Source organism: Ammospiza caudacuta, chromosome 11 (genome assembly GCF_027887145.1).
Source record: "Ammospiza caudacuta isolate bAmmCau1 chromosome 11, bAmmCau1.pri, whole genome shotgun sequence".
Taxonomy (NCBI): domain Eukaryota; kingdom Metazoa; phylum Chordata; class Aves; order Passeriformes; family Passerellidae; genus Ammospiza; species Ammospiza caudacuta.
The window spans coordinates 17,225,452-17,249,227 of record NC_080603.1 but is presented as its reverse complement, the minus strand read 5'-3'; the positions used below and the strand labels follow the sequence as shown (position 1 = coordinate 17,249,227).

The following is a 23,776-nucleotide window of genomic DNA, read 5'->3' as shown; positions in this document are numbered from 1 at the left end:
CTTTGCTTTTTAGAGATTGGTGATAAGGAATTCTAACTACTTAATGAGCTGGGAGAGGCCTCTCTCCATTGGAGTGGAGGACTCCAGGTGGCACTTTGACAGATTGGACAGGTAAGGCAGGAGAGCCCCACCTCCTCCTCCTTGCCTATAGTTAGGTATATAAGGGAAACTTCAATTATGCAGAGAGGCACACTCTGAGTCCTGTTATCTCCACAGTATCATCCCATATTTTTAGGGTCTTCTAGGGGGTGGGAGGTGTTTGTCAAAATCCTGGAGCCAGAAGAAAGAACAGCAGCGTTGATCAATTTGACTGCTAACATGTTGTACCTGGAAAACAATGCCCAGTCCCAGTATAGCGAGGTAAGGACTCTAGGTTTCAGCTGTGATATCACTAATGTATTTTTATTTTTAGTGAATATGTGCAGTTTCTTCACCCCTGAAGTTAGGTGTGGAATATACACTTGTTTTTGTGAGACTTTTGCATTTTACAATGGGAAGCAGAGTTTGTTGGGCTAAATATCTAAATGAGAGCGAACTTCAAATCTTTACATTTGGGACAGCAAATTTGTTTTGGGAAGCCTGATCAGCCAACATAATTTTCTTTCATTGGAGAAGCAAGGCAAGGCAGTTTTTATGGTGGGCAATGCACACAGATTGCATTCCTGTAGCAGTCTGAATACTAGCTGTGTTGTCTGCATTATAACTCTTTTACGAGTCTTTTATTGCCAAAATTACTGCTTGTGGTTTCAAGTGGATGGTATCTAGGAAATAACTAAAATTGTGTTAAAAATCCCTTCTTAGGTTACTTTTTAAAGCATAAAAATATGCAAACAAAGGTCCTCTGCTGCAAATGCTGTGTTAGCGTCCGCACCAACACCTCTTTTACTCAGTGCTGTTTATACCTTGCCTCATAACTTGCAGCAGCAAGGTATTTTACACAGAGTGTTTGCAGAGGCATATTATATAAGGATAAATGCGTGTACAATAGATGCATTTTACTTTCTACAGCCCTTTGCACTTCATGAGTGTGAGTGGGAAGCAAACTTCAGGTGCAGCTTTGATTGGATTTTTTAAAATTATTTATTTAATTGCTTTTAACCAGCTTGGTTCAATGCTTTGTAAGGTGGCAGTGGAGAGGATTGCCACACGCTGTGCAAATCTTGGAGGAAGTTACTGGGGTTGAGGGAGATCTAACGACAATATTGGTTTACATTCCAGCGGAGACAGCAGCTGTGTTGACACTTGCCAGAGTGGCAAAGCAGCCAAAGCTCTGTGTGCGCGTGTGTGTATATTCCTGAAGAAAAGGCTTCAAGTGGAGGGCACGGGGTACGAGCCCCAAAGCAGACAGAACCTCAGCCACTTGGGAGAGAAAACAAAGTAGAAATTGAAAGGCGGAGAGCATAGCTGGGAGATGAGGCAGGTGGCGAGGAGAAGCCTGTTGGAGGTTTACTCAAGGCTTGCACGCCTGGGATGGCGGGTCTGTGACTGGGGAGAGCGAGAGGTAAACTGAAACCAGCGTGCTCTCCCCGTCCCTGTCTGCAGGGAGCCCAAACCCCTGTGCGTGTGCGCCCGCTTCCTCTGCTCCTCCATGCAGGAGACCCAAATGGGTGACTTTTGTTTTTTTCCTAGGTTAATTATAAACTCTTAAATGTGGAGAGAGCCCTTCTTGGAGTGTTTGCTTGGTGTTATTTGTCTGCTGCTATCTGATCAACTTTCGCTGAATAGCAGCAGTGGGGCTGTGGAGTCCCTATGGTTGACTGGCTGGGCTCATCTGTCAGGAGCGATGCGCTCAGGAGCGTTCTCACTCTGCTTTAATGCCACTCGTCACTGCTGCTGTCAGGGGAGGTTTTTAAAAGGCTTTAGCACTGATTTTTTTTTCTTTTTTTTCCACCTCTCCTTGCTCTCCCTCTTACCTCCTTGGATTTGAACAAGGTGCACTGACTTTATTCATCCAGTGAAGCATTGTACTCTGGGGAAGGCAAACCCCATTAGCATTGACTTGGCTTCATTTCTGAGGAAGAGCAGCCTTGCTAATGACTTGTCTCAAAAGAGAGGAGACTTGTTAATGCTCAATTAAAATATATTGGTAATGATGAACCTCACCCACCTTAAGCTTGCAAACAAGAAGTAGACTTTGGCATGAATTCCTTAGAAAAGAAGAAAAAAAATAAAAAGCTTTCAATGTGCAAATAGAAGCAGAACTTTGTTGTCACTGCTAATTGCAGTTCAGATTTTAGAGCTGTTGCTGGGTTGGTCACAAGGCAGACATACCAACTCATGAACAACTTAGTATCGGCGACTTTCTGGGTAGAAATGGACCTTATTTAAGGGAAGGAAATAATTTCCCCTATATTAAAGTCAAGTTTTAAGATGAAGAGCAGGGGTTGCTCTTTCATCCCAAGCCTGTTGCTTGGGGCGCTGTGCCCAGCCACCCCAGGATGTTGGCTGCGTGCTGGCAGATGCTGAGCTCTGCTGTCCTCACACACTGGCTCCGTGGTGTCTTCAGCCCTGGGAATGCATTCCCAGCCTGGGAACGGGCCCTTGCACCCTTGCACAAGCCCCAGTGCAGGCTGTGTGGCCGGGGCGGTGAGCTTGCACCATCGCCCACAGCCACCCATGCCTGCGAGCGGGGTGCCCAACGCCATGGGCAGATGGGTTCCTTCCAAATGGGTCAAATCTGCTTGGGAAAAGCTGAGAGAGGGGAGAAGGGTGTTAAAGTGAATCACAGCCCTGGGAGGCTGGAGGTAGAACCTGTTTGAACCACTTTTTCAGCTTAATCTATCCCAGCATTTGATCTGGGTCAGTTGTAAGAATAATTAAGCTCTTTGTTGGTAGAGCACTGGACTTGATGACCCTGGAGATGTGCTCTTGTGTGCTTATGAGTAGGTGATGTGAAAAGGAGAGAGACTTTGGGTGGTTATTAATAGGATGATGAGGTATTGATGAATAGGAACCCTTTGAATGTCGCTGTGTCTTCCTGCCTGATCTCCACATGTGGAATTTTGTGTTGTGTACAAATGTTTGTGAGATAACATGCACAAAATTGGGTGTGAAGGAGAGAACCTGCAAGTTTGTCTGGTCTTGTCCAAGTTTCCTGTGTCCTTATGAGGGGAGATGAGAGCAGTAGAGATTCCCTATAGGGACTCTTGGGTTCCTCTGCAGTTTGGCTGAGTGATGATGCAGAGTTTGGAGTGCTTGCTAAAATCAAATTAAATCATTGCCAAAAGAATAAACGCATCTTGTTCAAACACTGATAAGAAATATGTGCCATGACTTTTTATTATATCCGTCATCCTTCCCAAAGATCTTCCTGCTCTTTGTGGGAGACAAATTAAAGAATCTCTTTCCGTTAAGATTTTTATCATCGTTGTGGGGGGAAACTAGTTTTATTCTAAAAGAACTTGTGCAGTGCTTTATGGGTTTTTGGCAGCATTCCTTCACACTGAAAATTAAGAAGAGCAATATATATATGACTGCAAATATCTTTGAGGGTTAGGATAGCCTCTTCAGAAGGGTGCATTTTGGTTTTGTTTTTCTTGTCTCTCTTAGCTTTTAAGTAATAATTCACATGTGTGTGTTTGAGCTGCAGTGCCCTGGGTGTGAGTCCTTTCTTTGTAGGAGCAGTTCAGCAAACCTTAGTTTAAGGTGAAAGACTCTGGGTGTTGAGATATAACTGGTATTTTGAGCATCAGCTTCATTTGTGTGCAGTGAAAGTGTGTCCAGGGTTTATCATGCTTGTTGTCAGCTTGGATTTGGCTGAGAGCTACCAGAGGACAAAGCTGTGACTTTGCTTGGCTGATTTTGCAACATGGCACAGTTGTCATTTGACAAAGGCTCTTTCCCTCTTGCTGCCCCTTCTCTGTGGCCCGCAGCCAAACTTGAGGTAAAGGAAGCAATCTCTCAGAGATGCTGCCTGGTTGCTGCCCAGAAGAGAAGCCCACCTGCTTCCTTCCTGGAGGTATCAGGAGGAAAGGATTGTCTGTGCATTAGCCTCTGAACCCCACATCTTGTCTAACCAATGATGAAAACATTTGGATAAATGCTATATAAAGCCTAACACTGGATAGATGCTGTATAAAGCCTATTTTTTTTTTTTTTCTCAAGGCAGAAGGCTTTGGCTCAACCAGATTCTCTCTCCTGCTCTCCTGTTTGTGATGCTATCTTGGAGTTTTGCTGGCTCTGAGCAGGCAAACAATTCCCAGTCCCTGGGGAGGGAAATCTCTTCCTGAGCTGTGCAGGATTCATGCCTTCCAGTGGACTCTCTTTATTTAAATGGTATCAACACCCCACATGGGTGGGCACAGTCTATCATTAGGAGCAAGAAATAGGGAGATGCATTGGAGGTTGTGTTTCATGATGGTATCCCTGCAATTCCAGCTACGCTTCTTGTGCATTCATCCTTCAATTTTGCTGTAATTGCACTTAGGGGATTAAAGTTTTTGTGATGTGGTGCCATCTGTGCAGGCTGGAGAGGCATATGTCTTATCCTTGAGCTGCAGAGGTCTTCTGCAAGATTGCAGAGGCCCTATATAGCCAGGTTCTCTTTTTTCAAAGAGGTTTTCAAACTGCATTCCAGTTGCAAAGGTTTAATCTGAAGATGAAAAGCCGAAGGTTGGAAATGAGCTGATATTTTGTTTGGAGAGACTAAGTGGATGCTACTGCCCTGTTTGGGTTTGCCAGGGAAGAGGGTTAAGTAGACTGGAGAGATGGGTAGTGGGAAGTTGAGACCTGCCTCTTGCCATGTGCCCACCTCCCTCCTGGCTGAAACAAGGGGATCGTGCTGCAGGAAAAACACAGGGAAGGGCAGGAGTTGAGTATGCTTCCAGTAAAGATCCACCCCTCACTGCAGCAGGTTTGTCATGCCATGGATTGCCTTTTGTTCTCTCCTAGGGTACCAAAAGTTTCCTGTGGTAGTATGGGCAGTAGGACCCCTATGCAGAGCAGCAAGTTGGGGATTTTGCCTGGAGAAATCCTCTCCTTGTTTAGGTGGAGGGATGAGCCCTCAGCAGATTGTAACCTGCATGTGGATGGAAAAAATAAAATGTGTGCTTTATCACACAGAAATGAAACCTGCTGACATTTGACCATCTGCACTGCTTTAACTGCACAGTACTTGTGCAGAAATCAGGGCAGTCTGGCTGTGTGTGAAGTGTTGGTACTGCTCAGTTACGTACGTGCTCTGGGGTTTGTACAGTCATGTAATTACACTTGACATCAGATTGGAAATGGCAGCTCCATTTTATAATTTTCCATGGTCAAAAGAAAGATTAGTAAGCACTATGAAATCAGGGACAGATGATCTTCTCAGTTTCTTGTTTCATTTGGCAAAAAATAACCCCAACTAAATATTTTCTAGTAGGAAAATACATTTTTCAGTGTGAGAGATGAAAAAGAGCTGCCATTGCAGCGTGGTCAGGATGTTTTACGTCTTGAAGTGGTTGCAACAGGTGATCCATTTTCTTTGCTGTAAATTGACATTGTTTGAGAAGGGATGAAATTATCCATATATATATATAGGGGGGTGTGTGTATATATCTACATAGTCTGGTAATGTTTTTTCCTTGGGGACTAGAATTGCTCTTTTGACTAGTTATTTTTATTGGTCTGACTTGAATCTTTGATGGTGTCACCAACACCAATTTCTCTGATTTTCTTCTTCCAGCATGAGCCCAGTTATGCTATTGCCTACCTTCCTCAGGAGCTATTTTTCTTTCTTTTTACCTGCTTTGTTTTAAATAATGATCTAATGGCTTTAAGTTGAGTGAAATAGTTTTTTTTTCTCCTTGGGCATAGAGAAACACCAGAAAGGAACTTTTTCTACCTTGTGTTTCAGCCCATCTGGTGGCAACCTTTTTGTTTGCATTTGTCAAGTTATGCCTTGTGGAAAATATAAACTCTGTGGAAGGGTTTATTTCCAGTTGCAGCTCTGTTTACTGTGAGACAGAAGCTTCAGTAGATCTATGAAGAAGACATGGCATTTGCAACAGGAAAGTTGTGGATGTGGGATGTGAGAGGGTGTAAACCATTTGCTTTGCACTTTTTCCTCTGGAAGGCATTAGTTATAACTAGTGGAGAAACTACTTATTTCATTATCGTGGAGGGCTGAATAAAAGCGGGTGTTGCCTGGCTCAAGGCAAATTTTAAATTCTATTTACAAAATGTTCCCACTGAAAAAAAAAAATCTGGAAACGCTTCAGAAAGGAGCTCTTGCACCGATGGATTTGTGCTAGACATTGTTAAACCCTGTTATTTTTCTGGCACTGCCTCCAACGCCTCTTGAGAATGTGCAGAGTAGGCAATAAAATGAATGCAACTCTTTTAAAGCTAGGTTGCATAAATCATGAGAAAGGAGAGGAGCTTCTTGTACTCCAACAGCAGCACTCACTCCATCCTCTCCAGCACAGAAGTGAGCTCAAAGCTCTTTGTGCCACTTGGCCTGGATTAGTATTAAGTCACTTTTGGTATCAAGTAGAATTAAGAGGAAAATAATTACTCTCCAAGGGTGTTAAGGTTCGACTTTTTTTCCCCTTGCACGTGCTTTCTGGATTCTGTCTCAGTGCCATGATCCTTGCAGTCCCCTGTCAGCTCTCCAAGGCAGTGATCTTTAGTGTGACACGCGAGCTCAGCCATGGTCAGGCATGCGGGTGGGTCTCTCCAATGAATAAACTTGCTGTTCTTAAAAATCTCCCTGTTTTGTTTTGTTTTCTTCAGTTACAGTACTAAATTATTTCTGAGAAATCTTCCCGTTTTCAGTCTCCCAGAGCTTCCCATCAGAACTTTGCTGTGCTGGGCGAAGAGGCTGTAATTGTCAGATGGATTAAAGAGCTGTAGGAGCAGACCATGACATAAAGCTTTCTGTATAGCAGCCCAGAACATACAAGGCTTTGCAGTTGATGATTTGGCTGTGAGTTACTGGCAAGAAAGGTTCACCCCTGTTTCTCTGCACTATTTCATGTAAGCACACTAGGTCCTGGGTGAGAATCTTGGCTCTCTTCTAAAGGAGGGCCTATGAGAGCCTCTCCAGGGTTAGCTTAGCTGCTGGGCCAAGGAGCAAAGAGCAGGGGGATTGGGGTTTTACTTCTGTAAGGCTGCTAATAGAAGGAGTAAACCCAATAAGAAATAACTGTTCAGTAAATCTCAGATAAGACCCTGGAAAGGTTTAGGTCCTTGGCATTGGCAAATGCCTCTTTGGAAACTTGAATTTAAATTTGGTGATTTTATTTGAAATTACTGGCCATTGTTATTAGCTTGATGTACAAGCAAGCAACAAAAACCATGGAAGATGTCCAGGGCAGCTTTTTGGTTGGTTGAATGTTTGCCTTTTTAATTTTTTAAAATTTTTTTTTTTGGTGCCTGTTGGTTTTTTTTTTTTTTAATTTGTACTAGAATTGAGTCACCTGGGAATTGATCCAAGTGTGCTCAGTGATATCTTGTATTTTTGCAAATCTCTTGCCACTGCTGTTTCACTTGGGGTCTTAGTGGAACAGCTAAAGGAGCAGAGTTTTAACCAGGATGTGTGTGTTCTATCTTGAGTGGATGGCTTGAGGTGTGATGTATTTCTGGGCTTGTGCTCAGTCGTCCGCTCACTCTGGAAGTGGACCCGAGTGGCAAGGCTGAGCACGCTTGAAAATTAATGCATTGATTGGAGCCCAGCAGCCTCTTGGGATCAATTCCAGAGTTTGGATCCGGATTAAACTTCCCCCCAAGGACTTTGGGAAGTGGTGTACAAGGGGACCTGGTGAAATTTGAGACTAGTCCAACTTCCTCAAGATGGCAAGAGGATGAATGTTTTAACGAAGGGCAAGAAAGTGGGAGGAGACGCCCAGCTTAGGGAGGGAAGGGGAAATATTTTATGGTGGGGTAGTGTCTGGGAATGAAAGGGATGGATTGTGTCTCAGCAGATATGAATCTTTCAGTTTTAATCCACATCTAGGAAGTAAATACACAGAATCTTGCCAGCTATGGGGAGAGGGGAGGAGGTGCTGGGCTCCTGGGCTGTGCTGCTGAGGCAGAAATGTCTGTGCTGCAGAGCCCTGGTCCAGCTGTGTCAGGGGATGATGCACAGGGCTGGAGCACAGCGCCTCGGGAGCCAAGGGGAACAGAACAATGGGAATAGGTGGATGCCAGCAGAAGTGTTGAGTCAGCAACTGGATCTCTGCTGATGGGAAATGACTGAAAAGTGTATTTAATAATTTTGCTTGTTTGTTTTAGCTTTTTTAGGTAATGTCATGGGGTCTTTGGGAATCACAAAAGTATTTTTTGGAGAGCGATGGCACAAAAAAAAATTTCTAAGTGCTCTGTAAAATTTGGATTCTGCAGATTTAAGTTATGTCTGAGATTCTCAGTAGCCTCTGCAAGCCTTTACTGTGATTTCTCACTGCTGCAGTTCTGTTCTGCATTTCATCCATAGTCAAAGGATTGGCTCCTCAGGAGTGCTGGTGGTGATTGACTAGAACTGAATAGATGAGTAAATCTCCCTCCACTTTCTTTCAGCAGCAGGAAAGTATGCAAGAAGTTCTTTTAAAGGAAACTAGAATGTACCCTGGCTAGGTGTCACCAGGACTTTGCCACTTCAGTATCATGCAGTAGTTTTCTGTTTCCAAAGTTGAGATGAGCCTTGGTCAGTCCACTGTGTTTTGTGTCTGAAAGGAATTGTGAATGTTCAAGTTGGGGGGGGTAGGGAGTTTAATGTGGTGTCTGATGGAAATTAGTAGGTATATTATTACTCAGAAATCTGGAACAGCTTTCTCTATGCACAGGGAAAGGTTTGTGCATCTGAATATCTCAAATGGAAATCTCTGAAGCTGTGCCTTGCATAAATGACCACGGCACCGTGTGTCCTGGTGCTTGGTGCAGTCAGTAGTATTGGACAGGGAGGGAAGTGCTGAAAACTGAGTTTAGTTTTGCTGTTAGACATTGGAAGCCCCATGGCAGAGAGCCCATTGGAAATCCTGCATGTGCAGCATATGTGGCAAAGTGATGCAATACTTGGGGAAAATATTCTTGATGTTTATAAAGCTGATGGAGTGAAGCCACTGTGAAAGAGGCAGTGCCTTTGCATGGATGTTGTGTCTGTGTGCACTCACACCCCCTCTCTCAAAGACAGCTTTTGTGTTTCGTGTATGCACAGCCTGGCATCTTTGGAAAACACCACATAAAGTTCCTGCTCACCTCTGAGTAAGCTGCAGTAGTGATGTGAAGCTGTTGCTGATACAGGTCTCCTGGCTGTGTGTATCCTGCTGTACTGAACCCCAACAGATCCTTGGGCTCAGGCAATGCCAGCTTGGTGCAGCCCAGGAGCTGCTTTGCTACAAAAACTAGTGTTGGAAGGCAAAGCCCTGCCTCCTTTTGTTCTCTGCAGTTGGAATCTAATCCAAATTTGGCATCCAGTCCTCTTGACTCCCCCCTCAACCTTGAAAGCTTTTCAGTCTGCTGTTTTGTGTCCAGGCTTTTGGGGTCACCATGCAAGAGTTTTCTTGCTTGATTTGGACAGAAGCAATGGCCAAATACATTAAAAAATCCACTAGATCTTCCTTTTACCTATAAGGACTCTGATTCTGCAGTGTAACCCTTTTCCTCTGCTTGCTCTAACTTGTTTTGATCTGCCCTTTGCCCTCCTATAACTCTTCTTATGAATTCTTATATTCCATAGTTGCACCATGCTTCAAAGAGTGGGCGTGGGGGGTTTATGTGTGTGGCTTTTTTTTTTTCTTTTTTCTTTTTCTCTTTTTTTGTTCCTGTGTGTTTAACTGCTTGACTTATTTAACTTGCAGATTATCTGAATTTCTTGTTCTGACTAAAATGCTACCTAGCTGGAGTATTTTATTTCATGTCTAAAAGATGATGCATTTGGATTTTATTGAGCATAATGATGAATTTGGGAGCTAACTTCAATTCCTGGTTCTAATCTGACTCTGGTTATTCACTGTCCTTGTGCCCTTTGGCCATACTTTGGTGGTTACTGTGCCTGCAGCCTTTCACTGTGGATGACGCACAGATATCCTGTCCAGCCTAAGCTGCCCTCTCAACACAATAAAATGCTGCATGTCTGAGATGACTGATAATATCAATGGTTACTGTCCAGTAAAGAGCTTTAGAAACAAGGCAGCTTTAATCAACTACTGGAGTTTTCCTCTCCAGCCCCTGCTTCTCCTCCCCACCTCCCCATTTGTATTTTAATTGGTCCCTCTTAATGTTTAAAGTTTTTATTTTTTTATCCAACTTTTCAGCATTGCTGTACAAACTCAGCACATAGGATTTCTGGGCAGCTGTCTGAGCTAGGATCTCACAGTTGTTCTCAGCCACTGAAATCAGGCAAAAAAAGCCTTGCCAAGATCTTGGCATTTTTTTCTGATGCAGGTCTTTGTCTTGAGTTATATTTACATCTCCTGGGAGCACAAGGGGGTGCTTTTCCTATTTGTCTGTGCTTTATGGCTCTTCAGATCTTTGTTGATGTTGTGTTGTCCAGCTGGTAATAGAAGAATGTAGGAAACTCTTGGCTTCTCTTTCAGTTTTAGGAAGCTGAGTGTTTGGGTTATTAATCAATTTCTTTTAAGATCATGGAGTTGTAATGTCTTGTGATTTCATGTGTTTCATAGAGATGATATTGTATGATTTACTTTTTTTTTTACTGCCTTCTCTTTTTTGTTGGTATGTTTTCAAATTACATGTCAAATAAATTACTGAGCACGAGCTCAGGGTCAAGAAATGACTGTGTGCAGCGGGGGTGGGTCTTGGACTTTCCTGTTTTAAACTGTCTGAATTTTCAAAATAACTGAGCATAGCCGAGATACTCTAATGAAAGTGGTTTATGTTTATGAAAGGGACTTTTTGTTTTTATAAAGCTTTATAGTCTAAAAACCCTAAAATTACTTTCAGAAACACTGTAGCTTTCTATGCAAGTAGAACTTTTTTCAAGAGCCCGATTTAGAAATTTTTTTAAGAGCCTTAAATGCTGCTCTAGGGAAATCAGGGGTTTTATTTTTATGTGCACTGGAAAATATTTAGAAGTACTTACACAGTGTAGTGTGACCAGCCTTAATATTTCTGTGGAGTGGGATGCACTGTCACTCTGATAATCCTTGAATTAGACAAGGTCTCTTAAGTGAACCTGTGGCAGGTGGTAGGAGTCAGGAATTACAGGCTTTGGGCTGTACTTGTTTTAAAAGACACCCTGCTCCTGGCTGAAAAACAAAATTAATTAACCAAGGGGCAAAACTCAAAGTTTAGCTAAAACAGAAAACTATTATGGCTGGGGGGAACAGGACAGCTCCAAAGCTTACAGCCCTTGTGGGTGGAAAGGAACTCGCCCTCACGTTACTTTTTGTTCATTTGTCTCGTTCTCTGAGCCCACAAATACTTGCATATGTGGACTCGAACATGAAGTTCTGCTGCATTCAACAGTCCTGTGGCTCAGTGAAATGTGACCTGCAGCCGTACAGGGTATGGCTCTTGAAATTGTGCTGCTTCTGTGAACCTGAGGTGTGTAGATGTGGCACTGTGTGCCTGCTGGAATAGCTCATCCCAGTGAAAATGGCACAGGCTCTTCTGCCTCCTCCTGTGTACAAGCCAGATTGTTTTTCAAGTGTGATTCTGTGTGTATTTGCTGTGCACTGATTTCTCCTGTTCAGCTTCTGTGGTGTATTGTTCACCAAATGGGCCACAAGGATATTGGAGATGGCTGGGACAGAAGGAATGCTCTGGTAAAGTGGGCAGAGCAGTCAAGTTTTTAAGCTTGAAACATAGTGGTGTGATTGAGTTGGTCATTTAATGGTGGGTTTTTTGAGGGGAAGAGAGTAGTTGTGGGGGGCTGGGTTTGGTTTGTTTTTTTCTCCTCACCAGCTGGTTGAAATGGAGCATCTTCCTTAAGCTTTCCTATGTGTTTAGGTGGTGTTGGAAGCTGTCCAGGCAACTCCTAGGTTTATCTAACTACTTAACATGAAATACCTGTGCAGAAGGATTGTGTGTGTCACTCATGGGGTTTGGGTTTTTGTTCTTCTTGGAAGAAGAATTTTTTTTTCTTTACTATTCTTGAATTTAGTTTCTTTAAATTATGGTGGTTGTACATATTGCACAGCCCTGCAGATCTCAAATAGATTACCTTCTTAATAGTATAGGAGGAAATATGCAGAAATATTTGTGCTCCCTGCTTACAGGTGGGATTGAGCTGAGGAGAGGCTGTTTGGTTGTGCTGCAGCAGGTCTGATATCCAGAGTGATTGACTCCAGGGCTTCTTTTAATTCAATGCCCTCCATTGCACTGGGAACTTGTTATACTACTGGGATGGGAAATAGCCTCCTCTCTTCCTGGAAAAAGCAATGACCCAAGAGTGGGATTACTCAAATCAGATTGATTTGTTCTAGTATAGTGCCCAGAAACCTATCTTGATAACTGTTGGTATCTTTGGTTCAACCAAAGTTATTTGTCCCCTTGCTTTTCACATTGAGTGTATGGTGCACATTATCATTTTATCTGAGGGTTTCTAAGTGCTTGGTGTACTCAGTTCCACAGTAGCTCTGTGGAAAAGCCTCTGCAAAATAGACCCACAGGATTTATTTCCATTTTAGAACTGGAGCTGGAGGGAGTGTGGCTAAGCCAGTGTTGAAATGAGCTGTGCATTTCTTCCCTTTCTTCCCCTCATTGTTTGAAGGGGACCAGAGCAGTGTCCAAACTGAGTTTGAAAATTTTCAGTCTTTGTCTCCCTCTTTTTTTTTTTTTTAATTTGTTTTCTGGTTGGTTTTTTGTTTGGTTGAGGTTTTTTTGTGTGAGAAAACAGACTGGAGAGGCAAAGCAAATCACAGCTTTCATTGCGATGAGTGAGCTGTCTGCTTCAGCCCTGATCTTAGCTGAGGGCCATGGGTGGAGCCCTTTATTTCTTGGCACTGCTCTGCCATGGCACAAGCAGAGTGCTGACATTGGGTATTGTATCAGCTGCCATCACAGCAGCTGGCAGTCAGCAATATCTTGGTTAATAATTGTGATAGAAGCCCTTCTGTTGAGCTTAAGGGACTTATTTCCACCTACTAAAATCCTTTGCTAGGAAGGTTTGAAAACTTAGTGGATTTGAATCTGGATATATTTGAGGTGTCTGTAATCTGATTTGGATAGGAAATATTTATCCTGCTGCTTTTAAGATAGCTGTTGTCCAGCGGGAATCTGAATGTTTCCCTGGGCCAGCACAGCAGTATTGCTGTAAGTTGCTTACCAGTCCTACAAGAGTTGGCCCTAGTGCATCATTGTGGTGTGGTTAAGGACAAAGCACAGGATGTCCTAAGTGCTGTGCAAATCTTCTTGTTGGTAATAACTAAGGAAGTTTATTAGTTTCATCACCTCCTATCTTTGGAGAATAAGCACCAGGTGTTTTGCAAGGCTTTTGGGTAGTTGGACACTGTTCTTGAGGTGTGTAGATAGACCCAGTGGTGAGAATTAAAATACAGTCAGTAGGTGTGTATGGTAATGCTTGATCTTTTGGTATTGGGGAGAAGGGTTTTGATAGGGGTGGAGGCATCTAGGTGTTCTACACCTGAAGGTGGTAACTTTTCGTCTGTTTTCTCAAGTGGAGAAACCCTCAAAACTCTGTGAAATGCTGCTAACTGGGTAGTTAATAGCTGGAGCTGTGTATTTTAGGGGATTTTTTTGGCGTGGAAGTCCCCTTCAGAGCTTTTCATGACTTGCACTAGTTACTTCCTTTCGAACGGAGGGTCTTTTTGCAGATCTTTCTCACAACCTTATTAATTTACACAATGGGCTTTAGGCTGGAGAGCCAGGGCTGGGTTCTTGCTTGCAGGGCAGGGTGAGAGAAGGGTTTGGGTGGGCTGGGGCATCTTCCCCTGCTCGGGCAGTGCCGTGCTGGAGCATTTGCATTGCCCTCTGCTGGCAAGCGCCCCGGAGCCGCTGGCTCTGCTGTCCCCTGCTGTTCCCCCGTGCTCCCTGGGGACATCCACCCTCCCGGCAGCACAACCGTGCTTAAACCATCGCCAGTTTCCAGTCTGGTTTTAATTCAGCAGCCCCTCCTGCAGAGCCATGTTTCTCCTAACCCGCAAGCATGAGTTAGCATGAGAACCCGAAAGTGAAGCTGATGGGATGTAGGAAGCGAAACTGGTAGTTCAAGATGCATTCTGAGATGATGTTCCAAAATACATGGTCTGAGATCTAATTGTAGCTCTCTAATTATTTGCTATTAGACTCACCTGAAGGTTTTTATAATGGTTCAGTGATATTAATAGTTTCAGAAACTTGGTGGAGGGAACAAAATAGCAAACAAAGGCACTGAATATTAGATAATCCATTCTTTCAGCTTTATATGCAATTCATTTCTTTCCACCAAATAGTTTTCTCTTTATATCAGGAATTGGTGGTCAGGCTACGTTTCAGTCATTTAAAATGACTGAAAAATATGAGCGTGTGTTAAATTCTGTGCTCCCAACCTGCCAAGAATTAATTTCTAGATGAAATGCTGTTGTGTTCCTTTCTGTGACTGGTGAAAGGAAGTGGTGTGTGTGCAAACACACGCCCTGCAGCCCCCTCCGGAGGGGCAATACCTTGCAGACAGTCTGCAGCCTCTCTTTGTTCTCCCACTCCAGGGGCCAGGGGGGTGAATTCCTGCGTGTGCCTTCCCCGGGCCTGCTGCCCCTCTAATTGTCCTGTTGTCAGAAGGCGTGTGCCTCCCCAAGCCTTATCAGATTCCTCCAAAACCTTGCAGGCAGTTCAGGTGTTGACCCCTTGAGCGCAAACAACTCCACGCCTGCCTTGGGGCAGAGCTGGGAGACCGGGCTTAGTGCCGGGCTATGCAAACCTGGTGGCTTTGTCACAGGGATGGAGCACCTGCCTGGGGAGGGGACACAGGGGCCAGGGAAGGTGAAAGGCTGGCGGGGACTCGGAGCAGCAGAAGGGGAGTCCAACAGCTGCTTGTGTCAGCATGAGGATAAGTGCAAGGAGATTAATAGTTATTTAAAGAGCAAATGGGGACACGGCATTCGGCTGTGGCATGTGAGTGTATAAATGCACTGGAATGGCTGCTCCGCCGATAACATTTAGACAGATGGTCCCTGGACTGAAAGTAATGAAAAGGATCTTGGAATATCTGAAGGATATCTTACATTTTAATGGGGCACTTATTTTATTATTTTTGTTTAATTGGATCCCAGGCAGCACCTTCAGCATCTCCAGGCTGTGCAGTCCTGTTAACACTGACCGCTTGTTTGGCCATCTTTCCCCATTAGCTTAAGTGGCCTGGGATTAGAGAAATAGTTTTTAAGTGAAAGCTGAAACACTATTGTTCTGCTGTCTGTGTGTCTGAGCTGGTGTAGGAGACTGTTTTCATCACAGCTGTCTTCTCATCATTTGCTGGTTAGGGAGTGTGTCTGATTATAATCTCTGTGAGGAATGAAACAATTGAATGATACTTGTATATTTTTGAGAAGTCTTCAGGTTTCACTAGGATATTCTGGGGCAGGAAGGTTGTTTTTTTGATTAAATGCAAAATCATTGATAAGGTAAAAGACTCTTCCGGGTACAGCACATCAGAATTCTGGCTCTTTCCATATGGAATTAGCCTCGAGGGAAGACGTGTACCTAAAGTCCGTTAAATAGGTCTTGGTTGAGTGAATAGCCTGCAGGAGATGAGACATAACTGTCATCTGTGTTGCCAAAGCTGCAATCTCCTTTTGGAGAAGAAGAACCAGTCTGGATTGCTCTCTCCCCCATCAACTGTTTAGCTCTGAATCCAATTAAGTACCAGCTCTCCCATCTAACAGGGGTGCTGGGCACTAATAACATCCACACTGCTCCAGAGGGGGAAACTGAGGCAAGGAGGGCAAATGACTAACCTGAGTCACTGGTTCACCCAGGATTAGGACTCAATATGTAATTGCTTTTATTACTGAGCTGCCTGCAGGCCTGAGACAAAGGAGGCCCATTAAGTGCAGGGCTTTTTACAGGGTGAGGAGCAATCCCTGCCCTGCAGACCTTGCTGCCTGCAGTAGGGTGAGGGTGGAGGGGGAGGAGAGGTGCCTTGCCCAAGGACATAGCAAGTTACCGACAGAACGAGGGAGGGAACCTGCTCACCAGCTCTCCCTTCTCTCTGCAGCCTATCCCAGCTTCCAAAATGAAGTTTTCTGTGCTGTTCCCCCCAACCAGACCTTCACAGCACAGCTCCTGTGAGCTGATCCGTCTCTGGAAGGTCCCATGTGCCTCACTGAAGACCCCAGAGCACCAGCCTTATCTTGGGTGTTTAATAAAACCCCCGTAAAATATTAGCTTGTTCTAATGAAACAAAAACCTAAGGAAGAGCTGCATTGGGTGGTTTAAATTTCTCTATGTCCATTCTAGATGTACAGATGAGAGTGTGAAGTCTTTGTTCACGTGGAAGACACTTCATCCTTGCAAAGGGACCATCCTGTTTTCCTCTGTGAAAGGCTGAAGTGACTGGTAAAGCTGGATATTAAAGGGCTTATCCAAAGTTCCCAAGAGAGCTCAGCAGATAGGTTGTGCCCTTCCCTTCCAGGTCTTTGGAGGAGTGTTGTGCTACTCAAAGCTTCAGTAGGGCTACTGGGTTTCCCAGTATTGAGAAAGCTTTTTGTTATGGATCTTGTGGTTGGTGCTCTGACTCAGGGAGCCTTGCTTTGTGGCTGATAAGAAGAATAACTGTTGGAAAGATGAGGGAAGTTGTGAGCAGAGTAGCTGAAATACTGACAGATAGCTGAGCTTGATCACTGTGGGTGGGACTGGAGCTATAGGGTGTTGAGGGACATGAGCTGCTTGTAGCCTTGGATGAGAGAAAAAGCCAGAGTTCCCTCTGCTGTGTCAGCAGTTAACAGCAGAACCAGGTACCTTTATTGCTGCATGTTCTTGGCTGAGCCCAGAGCTGCTGGGAGTGGGCACCATAAACCTTTGTGATGCTGCTTGCCCTGAGATGGGCACAGTTAGTGCCCTTGGGACACCCACTGGGTTCACAGCCTCATCCCTGTGTATCTGACTGAATCCCACTTGCCTGCTGCCCTGTCACTAAGGCGAGTCCTTCAGAGGATTAAAACTGTGTGGCGGTTGTGTAGCTTTCTCCAGAATACTTTCCCAGCTTCCAGGTGTTGGTAGTTCAGAATTTTTAAATCAGATACACTTGTTTTGATGGATTTTTCTCAAGCAGAAGTTGTCTCCTGCCTTTTTGAACTTAGGTTTTTAGTATTGTGACATTTTTGTGGCAAAAAAAATCCATGTTTATTTGTGGATTTTGTGAAGCATAAGTCCTTTATGAAGAATAACTGTGTGTTTAAGCCAAAATTCTGCTCAAGATGTTTGCTTATTCCACAGCTCCTCTTTTAAGATAACATGAAAATTACTTTTGCATTTGCTGTTTTTCCATGTTGTCTAGGAATTTGTCACCTTCTATCATGCCGAGTTCCACCTTTCTTCTCATAACTTTTCAGGCTGGATAAAAGACTATCTACTGTCACATTACAGGATGGCATTAAAAGGATTTTCTTATTCTTCTCACCTTCCTCTAAACTGTGTTCCCCTCTCTTTGATATGGGGGACCACGGCTACACATTGAATTTAGGGTGTTAGATGTATTTTTTGTGTTAACTTCTCCTTAATCTAACCTTTGCCCTTTCTGTACTCTATTCTTAGAGGTTTGCAGTTTTGATGTCTTCTGGTTGTTTCATATATTGTTTGTACTTGAAAGCTTTTAAAGTGCTAAGTAGCACTTAACTACTACTTAACTGTACAACTGATACTTCTTAAGAGAAGAAGCCTTCTATGCTGTTTCCATTCTACTTGATGAGAACTTTAATTCTCCACCACCCTCTGTGACTGGTCACTGGGAGTTGAGTGCAAGGTGCAGATAGTGGCACCTAACTAATTTTTCCAGTGAGTCACTATTCAGCACAGTTACCACCTGAGTCAGAGGTCCTGATGTCATCCTGTATAGTGGGATCAGGTCCATAGCCTTTGTGTAGGGCATCAGACTGTTGAAGGTGGTGTAGCCTTGTACAAGTTGCATTGTATAGGGGACCTGCTGACTTTTGTCAGGTTTCAGCAGTACCTTTGAAAAGATCTGATTGTGTTGCTAGATGTAGACACCCTGCCTCTTTGTGATGGCTTTCTGCCCTGCAAATCACCTCCTGGTTATGCACAGGCTATTTTCCCAGCTCTGCTGTTGATCCAGTGTGTGACTGAGGAGCTGTGCTCCTTTCTGTTTCAGTCACCAATGTCAAGTGGGGGATATCCTTTGCAAATCTCCCTCCTGGTGTGACACAAGCTGTGGTGCTGAGATGATGCCGTGCATCCTCCATGGTGGAGGCTGTGCCATGTCTGGCCAGCCCGTGCTGATGCAACTCCTCTAACATTTCTGTGCATCTTCCTGCCTGCAGCCACAGTACACGAACCTGGGGCTCCTGAACAGCATGGACCAGCAGATCCAGAATGGCTCTTCCTCCACCAGCCCGTACAACACGGAGCACGCGCAGAACAGCGTCACGGCCCCCTCGCCCTATGCCCAGCCCAGCTCCACTTTTGATGCCCTCTCTCCCTCGCCAGCCATCCCTTCCAACACAGACTACCCAGGACCTCACAGCTTCGATGTATCATTTCAACAGTCCAGCACAGCAAAGTCAGCCACATGGACGGTAAGGACACAGCATCCCTTTGCTGCCTTTGGTCCCCCTGCCCGTAGTGACTTTATCGTGTAATATATACCCAGGCTTGTGCAAGAGCAAAGTGACCAGAGTGCTCTGCAGGGCGTGATGTGTCACACAGAAGGGAGACATTTATCTTGGTTGCTCTGAGAGGGTGTGGTGGGAATTTAACCCTCAGTAATACCACTAAATCCCAGGAGACTAAAATGCCTTGCAGAAAACCAGTCATGTAGAGATCATGCGTGATGAACGAGTGGCTCCCTTTTTGGGCCTAGCAGGAGCACTGGAGTAAAACCTGAGGTGGGCATTAGCATTGCCTCAGTGCTTCCCTTGGCTTTCCCCAACATCCATGGGTTTGTGTGAGGTTTGGCATGCAGGGCTGTGCCAGCAGGGTGGAGGTGGTGCTCCTTGCTCAGCGTCAGGACTGTGAGGCTGTCATTTTCTGTGTCCTTCTCCTCTTGCAGCTGGTATGGGAACCCCAGTGTGTCCCCAGCTTGGGTCTGCCCTGTGTGTTGTTTGGGGTTTTGTTGAAGGGAGTGGGATTGTTTTGTTGTTGGTTTGGTGTTTTGGGTTTTTTATTTAATGCTTTGCTCTCAGAACACTTTTTTTCTTAACAAAAAAAAGGCAGAAGCTTGAAGCCTGAAGCCCAGCTCTTGATCCTTGGTGGCGCTGGCTTGATTGTTCAATCTCTAGATACTTCACAGCTCAGGACACAGCACTGCTGGAGCTGAAAGTCCAGCTGTTGTGGCTTAGGGCTCTAGAGCAGAGATGTTTACAATGGATAATATTGCTATCTTAAAGATGTTCAATATTTGCCTTCCTCTCCTGCTGGCACTTGGAGAAGGTGCAGTGAATAATGTCCTGCCCCACGCTATCTGAATAAAAGCAAGGATTTAATTTTTTTTTAACCAAAAAAAGAGACTTTTTACCGAAAGCTAAGAGCATTAAAATAGTGTGGCTTTTTTATTTTTCTTTTTAATCTGAGGAACTTCTTTGATCTGAGATACAATCTAGCTGCAAATGCAACTAAAAAACCCTCCCAGCTACTGCTGCCAGCAAAGCAGCAGAGCCCTTGTGCTCTCATGTGGAAAAAGATGCCATATAACCACAGATCACTATAAGGTTATGTCCCTTACATTTTAAAAGCCTTTTCTGGTAAAATTTGTCTAGAACTGACACTAATGACGTTGTTCAGAAAATCATGTTAGGTGAGGTTAAAATGTGATAGGTCCAGTCACAAATAGATTTTCATTTGTTTATGCATAAAAGCGTGAGGTATTTCTAAGTGAGGTTGAAGTTGCATTTTTTTTTACTCATCAGCCTGGGTAGTGATGCTGTGCTGTACTTCGCACTTGTTTCTATGTCCTTGCTTCTCCTATTACACTACACACAATATTTATTTTCAATTCCCTTTAGGTAAGGAAACTCTTGGTCAGTTCTACTTTGCATTTCTCAGGGCAAGAAAATGCTGGCTTGGATTTTTGCTAGCTGTTCTGGAGAGGGTCCTTTGAAGGAGATATGAAAAGACGTTCTCTTTTGATACGTATGGTACAAAGAATTATCTAACGCAGCTGCAAGGAGCTAGAGTGTTTGATGCTGTCCTTTCAACTACGAAAAGCAGTCTTTTGAAATGAGGTTTGAACGTATGTAGTAGGTTGCTCCAGCAGAGATGAAGGCAAGAGAGCTACTAGCAAGCTTAAATGAGATGTTTCACCTCAGTGATAGTGGCATTTTGGGGTGGAAGTGAGGGCTGAATTTCAGTGTAGATTTGGTAGTGGTCAAAGCTCAGATTACATGCTGATTTTGAAAAAGAAATTAAATTACTGTTTGGTGACTGCAGTCATCAGATGTGTATAGCCTGGGGAAAGGCTCATTTAGCCTTCCTTACTTTTTCATTGCCCTGATGTGGACCAGCAGATGAAGGTGTGTTCCCCATGCATGTTGCAAGTCTGTTCAGGTCCAAGTCCATGTATTTTACTAAAGGAATGGGCTCTTAAACAGCTGTCTGATTAGGGAGGAGGGAGTGTGTCCAGGTGTCCCGTCCCTGCACTGAGCCAAGTGACCCAGATGTAGCTGCTCGTGCAGGAGCTGGCAGTGAGCTGTACATTCACAGTGGATTATGACAGTCCTGTGGTGCTGGCTGGGGACCTTCAATCAATGCACCTTGTGAAGTGGAGCATCTATCCATCTTCAGAGCTCTGCCCTTCTGCTAATTAATCCACCAACTCATTTCACATGAGCTCTGGAGCAGTTGGTAATCTGCGTTCGACAGCTTTATCAGTGGGGTGGGTGGGGAAGGACGTGAAGGCTCTGCTTCCCACTGTCGTCCTGAGAAGTGTGGAAACACGCATGAAATGTTGATGAAAGCAGGAGTGATTGCCCCATCCTCTCAGCAAGAGCAAGTTCTTGGAGTTGCTCCCCCCCCATGTGACTTCATACACTTTGATTAATGCCTGTCGTCTTTTTTTAATGATGGATTAGGAACTTACCCAACTGGAAGAGTTTCTTCCACTGCAGTGACCTATTAAAAGTGTAATTACTTGATGGCCCCACCCTTATTAAGAGTCTAAAACTTGAAAGCCTTGTTTCTTTGTTTGTTTGGTTTAGTTTTTCTATTTTTCTTCCCCATTTTCCCTCTTGGAGTTCCCCAGATAACAATATTGAGTAAGGAAGTCCATTGTGTTCCACTTTCCCCTTTTGTGGAGGGGATGAGCCAGTCTGACCCACCTTGTCCTGGGAAAAGGGGTTGGTGGTGCCTGGCAGAGGATCAGCTCTCCTGGCTGACAATGTGCTGCAGCAGAGCTCCTCTGATCTTCTGGGCTGAGTCATGTCAGATTAGGTTATGGGAGTGAAGGCAGTGAGCTGGGTAAGAGGAATGGATTATTTCTCCAAAAAGCAAGAGCTGCTTTCATGGCATGATTGGAGACCTGTGAAGGTGCTTCAGGTTTCTAAGCCACTTTGTGCATTTAGAACCCAAGGTTAATTCTGTGGGAGGTGGGGGAAAGTAGAGAGTGTACTTGGTGGTTATTTAAATGCTATGTTTCTGGAAACAGACCTGGAATAATTTCTTTCTTAAAACTTTTTGGTATTGTTTTTTCTTCTCCAGATTCTGCCGAAGGGTAGGTTTATTGTCCTAGGACAGTGGACACCCTTTGCAAAATCAGCAGTATTTGTGTACTATAGGCTGGGAGGGAGATGAGTGTGACAGCTTCTCTGCTCAGGGGTGTGATGGGCTCCTAATTAAAGTGGGGGGGGAGAAAGAAAAAAAGGCCAAAAATTAAAAAGAGAAACACTAGCTGATGCTAGATGACAGGGTGATTCCATATGTATGAGCAGTTCACTTTGAAAATATTGCAGATTTTCTCTCTGAAGTCTTTCATGACCGTCAGTAGGAATTCCAGTAAAACATGCTGTCTAATCAGGTTAGGTCTCATTTGTATGCAATGTTGATCTAATTAATGATGACAAATTGAGATTGGATTGCAGAGGACTTTATAAGCATCCTTGATTATTTTTTTAATTAATGACCTCAGAACGTAAGGATATAAGCAGGTTAATCAGCCTTTTCAGAAGGAAAATCTTTAACAATTTAAACTCTATTGAAGTGTTTGAAAACAAAAGCCTTTATAGTCTAAATTGAACAAAGTTTCTTGCATGCCCCCTCATACAACAAAACCTTCTTGAAAACCATGCTGCAAAGGAACAAGCAGTGATTGTTTGTAAAGATGAGACAAAGTAGATTTTGGAGGTTGAGGGAGAAGCCCTCTGAATTGGGTGAACTAAGAACTTTAGCAGAATAGTGTCTCATTTATTGTGGGAGAATTCCCATATGCCCATGCATTGCAGTATCTCCTCCTGTTTCTGCAGCAGAAGAAAACAAGGCATTTCAAAAGTGTGCCACCTCCAATTTTTGCTTTGTGGAAGTTGCATGCCGATCTTCCCCACCTGGAGCTCAAATAAATAAACAGCTGCACTCCCTTTTCCCCCTAAAAAATATTTGGCAACCACCTGCCACTAGGAGAACCTGTTAAATGGGGGAAAGCATGATAGTAGTAGGAAAGTAAAAATTAGAGTTGTATGTCAAGGTAAGTAAAAGTTAACATTACTGCCAAATGCAAGCTATCAAAAAATGAATCTGATCCACCCATCCCCAAAAGCAAGATACCGCCATATAAGTCATGAGACTCTTTTTTAAAAGACAAACAGGTTCTTCTTATTCTCTCCCAGGTTTTTGGGCCTTTAGGGTGCATCTGCTAAATATTTTAAAACTTTTCCTGATAATCACAAGAAGGCAGAAATTGCTTTAAGTTTTTAAATGAAAACTGAAATTTATTTGCAAATTTTTGATTCTGCTGAAGAAAGACACCAAGCCCTGCAAGACTTGCATAATTCAGGTGTTGGCAATACCTGAGTTTAGCAGTTTATTCTCATGCCCTGCAGTAGGTTGGAGCTGAGCTGGGTTGGTCCTTTCAGGGTTTGTTATGAAACATGGAGCTCTCCAAAGCTGCAATCCACGTTCCAGGCAGGCTCACTGGTTTTCCTGTTCTCAGTAAATTCAGCTGTACCTTCAACCATCAGAAAATGCTCAGATTTCAAACTTTCTTTGCTAGCAAAGCTGGATAATAGTGTGTGTGACATGCATGAAAGCAACTAAGTGGATTGTGCTGGCTGGGGTTAGTGAATTTGGAAAAGCTGCATTTTAAGGAAGCTGAAAAGAATGTACTTAAATTAGTCCACACAAGCAATAACAGGTTTTTGTGGTTGAGAGAACAGATTCCTTGGCTGGGCTATCTCAGTATTTCTATTTCAGATTGACTCATTCCATTTTTAGTTTAAATACATTCTGTGTTCTGATCCACATAGTTAAATTTGGGATATTTTTTGCTAGTCCCTATAAAATGAATTAGAAGACTGTGCATAAGCATAGTGAAGCAGTGAGAGGGCAATTAGAGGTGTACGTTGCCTTGACTCAACAGTTCCAAATTATGTGTTCAGTGTTCTCTTAAATAATCTGTTCAAATAGTGCATCATTTCAGTAACTCTGGTCATGTCCAGTATGTCCTGACTGTGGATTGTCTCTCAGTATCATAAATGAAAACCTTTTTTAAGGACTGGTGACTGTCTCATTGAATATACCTGAACGC

General features: G+C 43.8%; 1 protein-coding gene across 3 annotated transcripts in view; it reads left to right on the top strand.

Moving 5' to 3' along the window:
• TP63 (tumor protein p63) overlaps positions 1 to 23,776 on the top strand; it is an 83,293-nt gene that overhangs the window by 18,263 nt on the left and 41,254 nt on the right. For 2 of the 3 annotated variants that reach the window (XM_058812605.1, XM_058812604.1), the window contains exon 4: positions 18,369 to 18,623. In XM_058812605.1, coding sequence (XP_058668588.1) covers positions 18,369 to 18,623 — 255 coding nt within the window. Of the gene's footprint in view, positions 1 to 209; positions 361 to 18,368; positions 18,624 to 23,776 lie in introns of those variants that run through there. The other variant, XM_058812606.1, reaches the window with a different exon arrangement.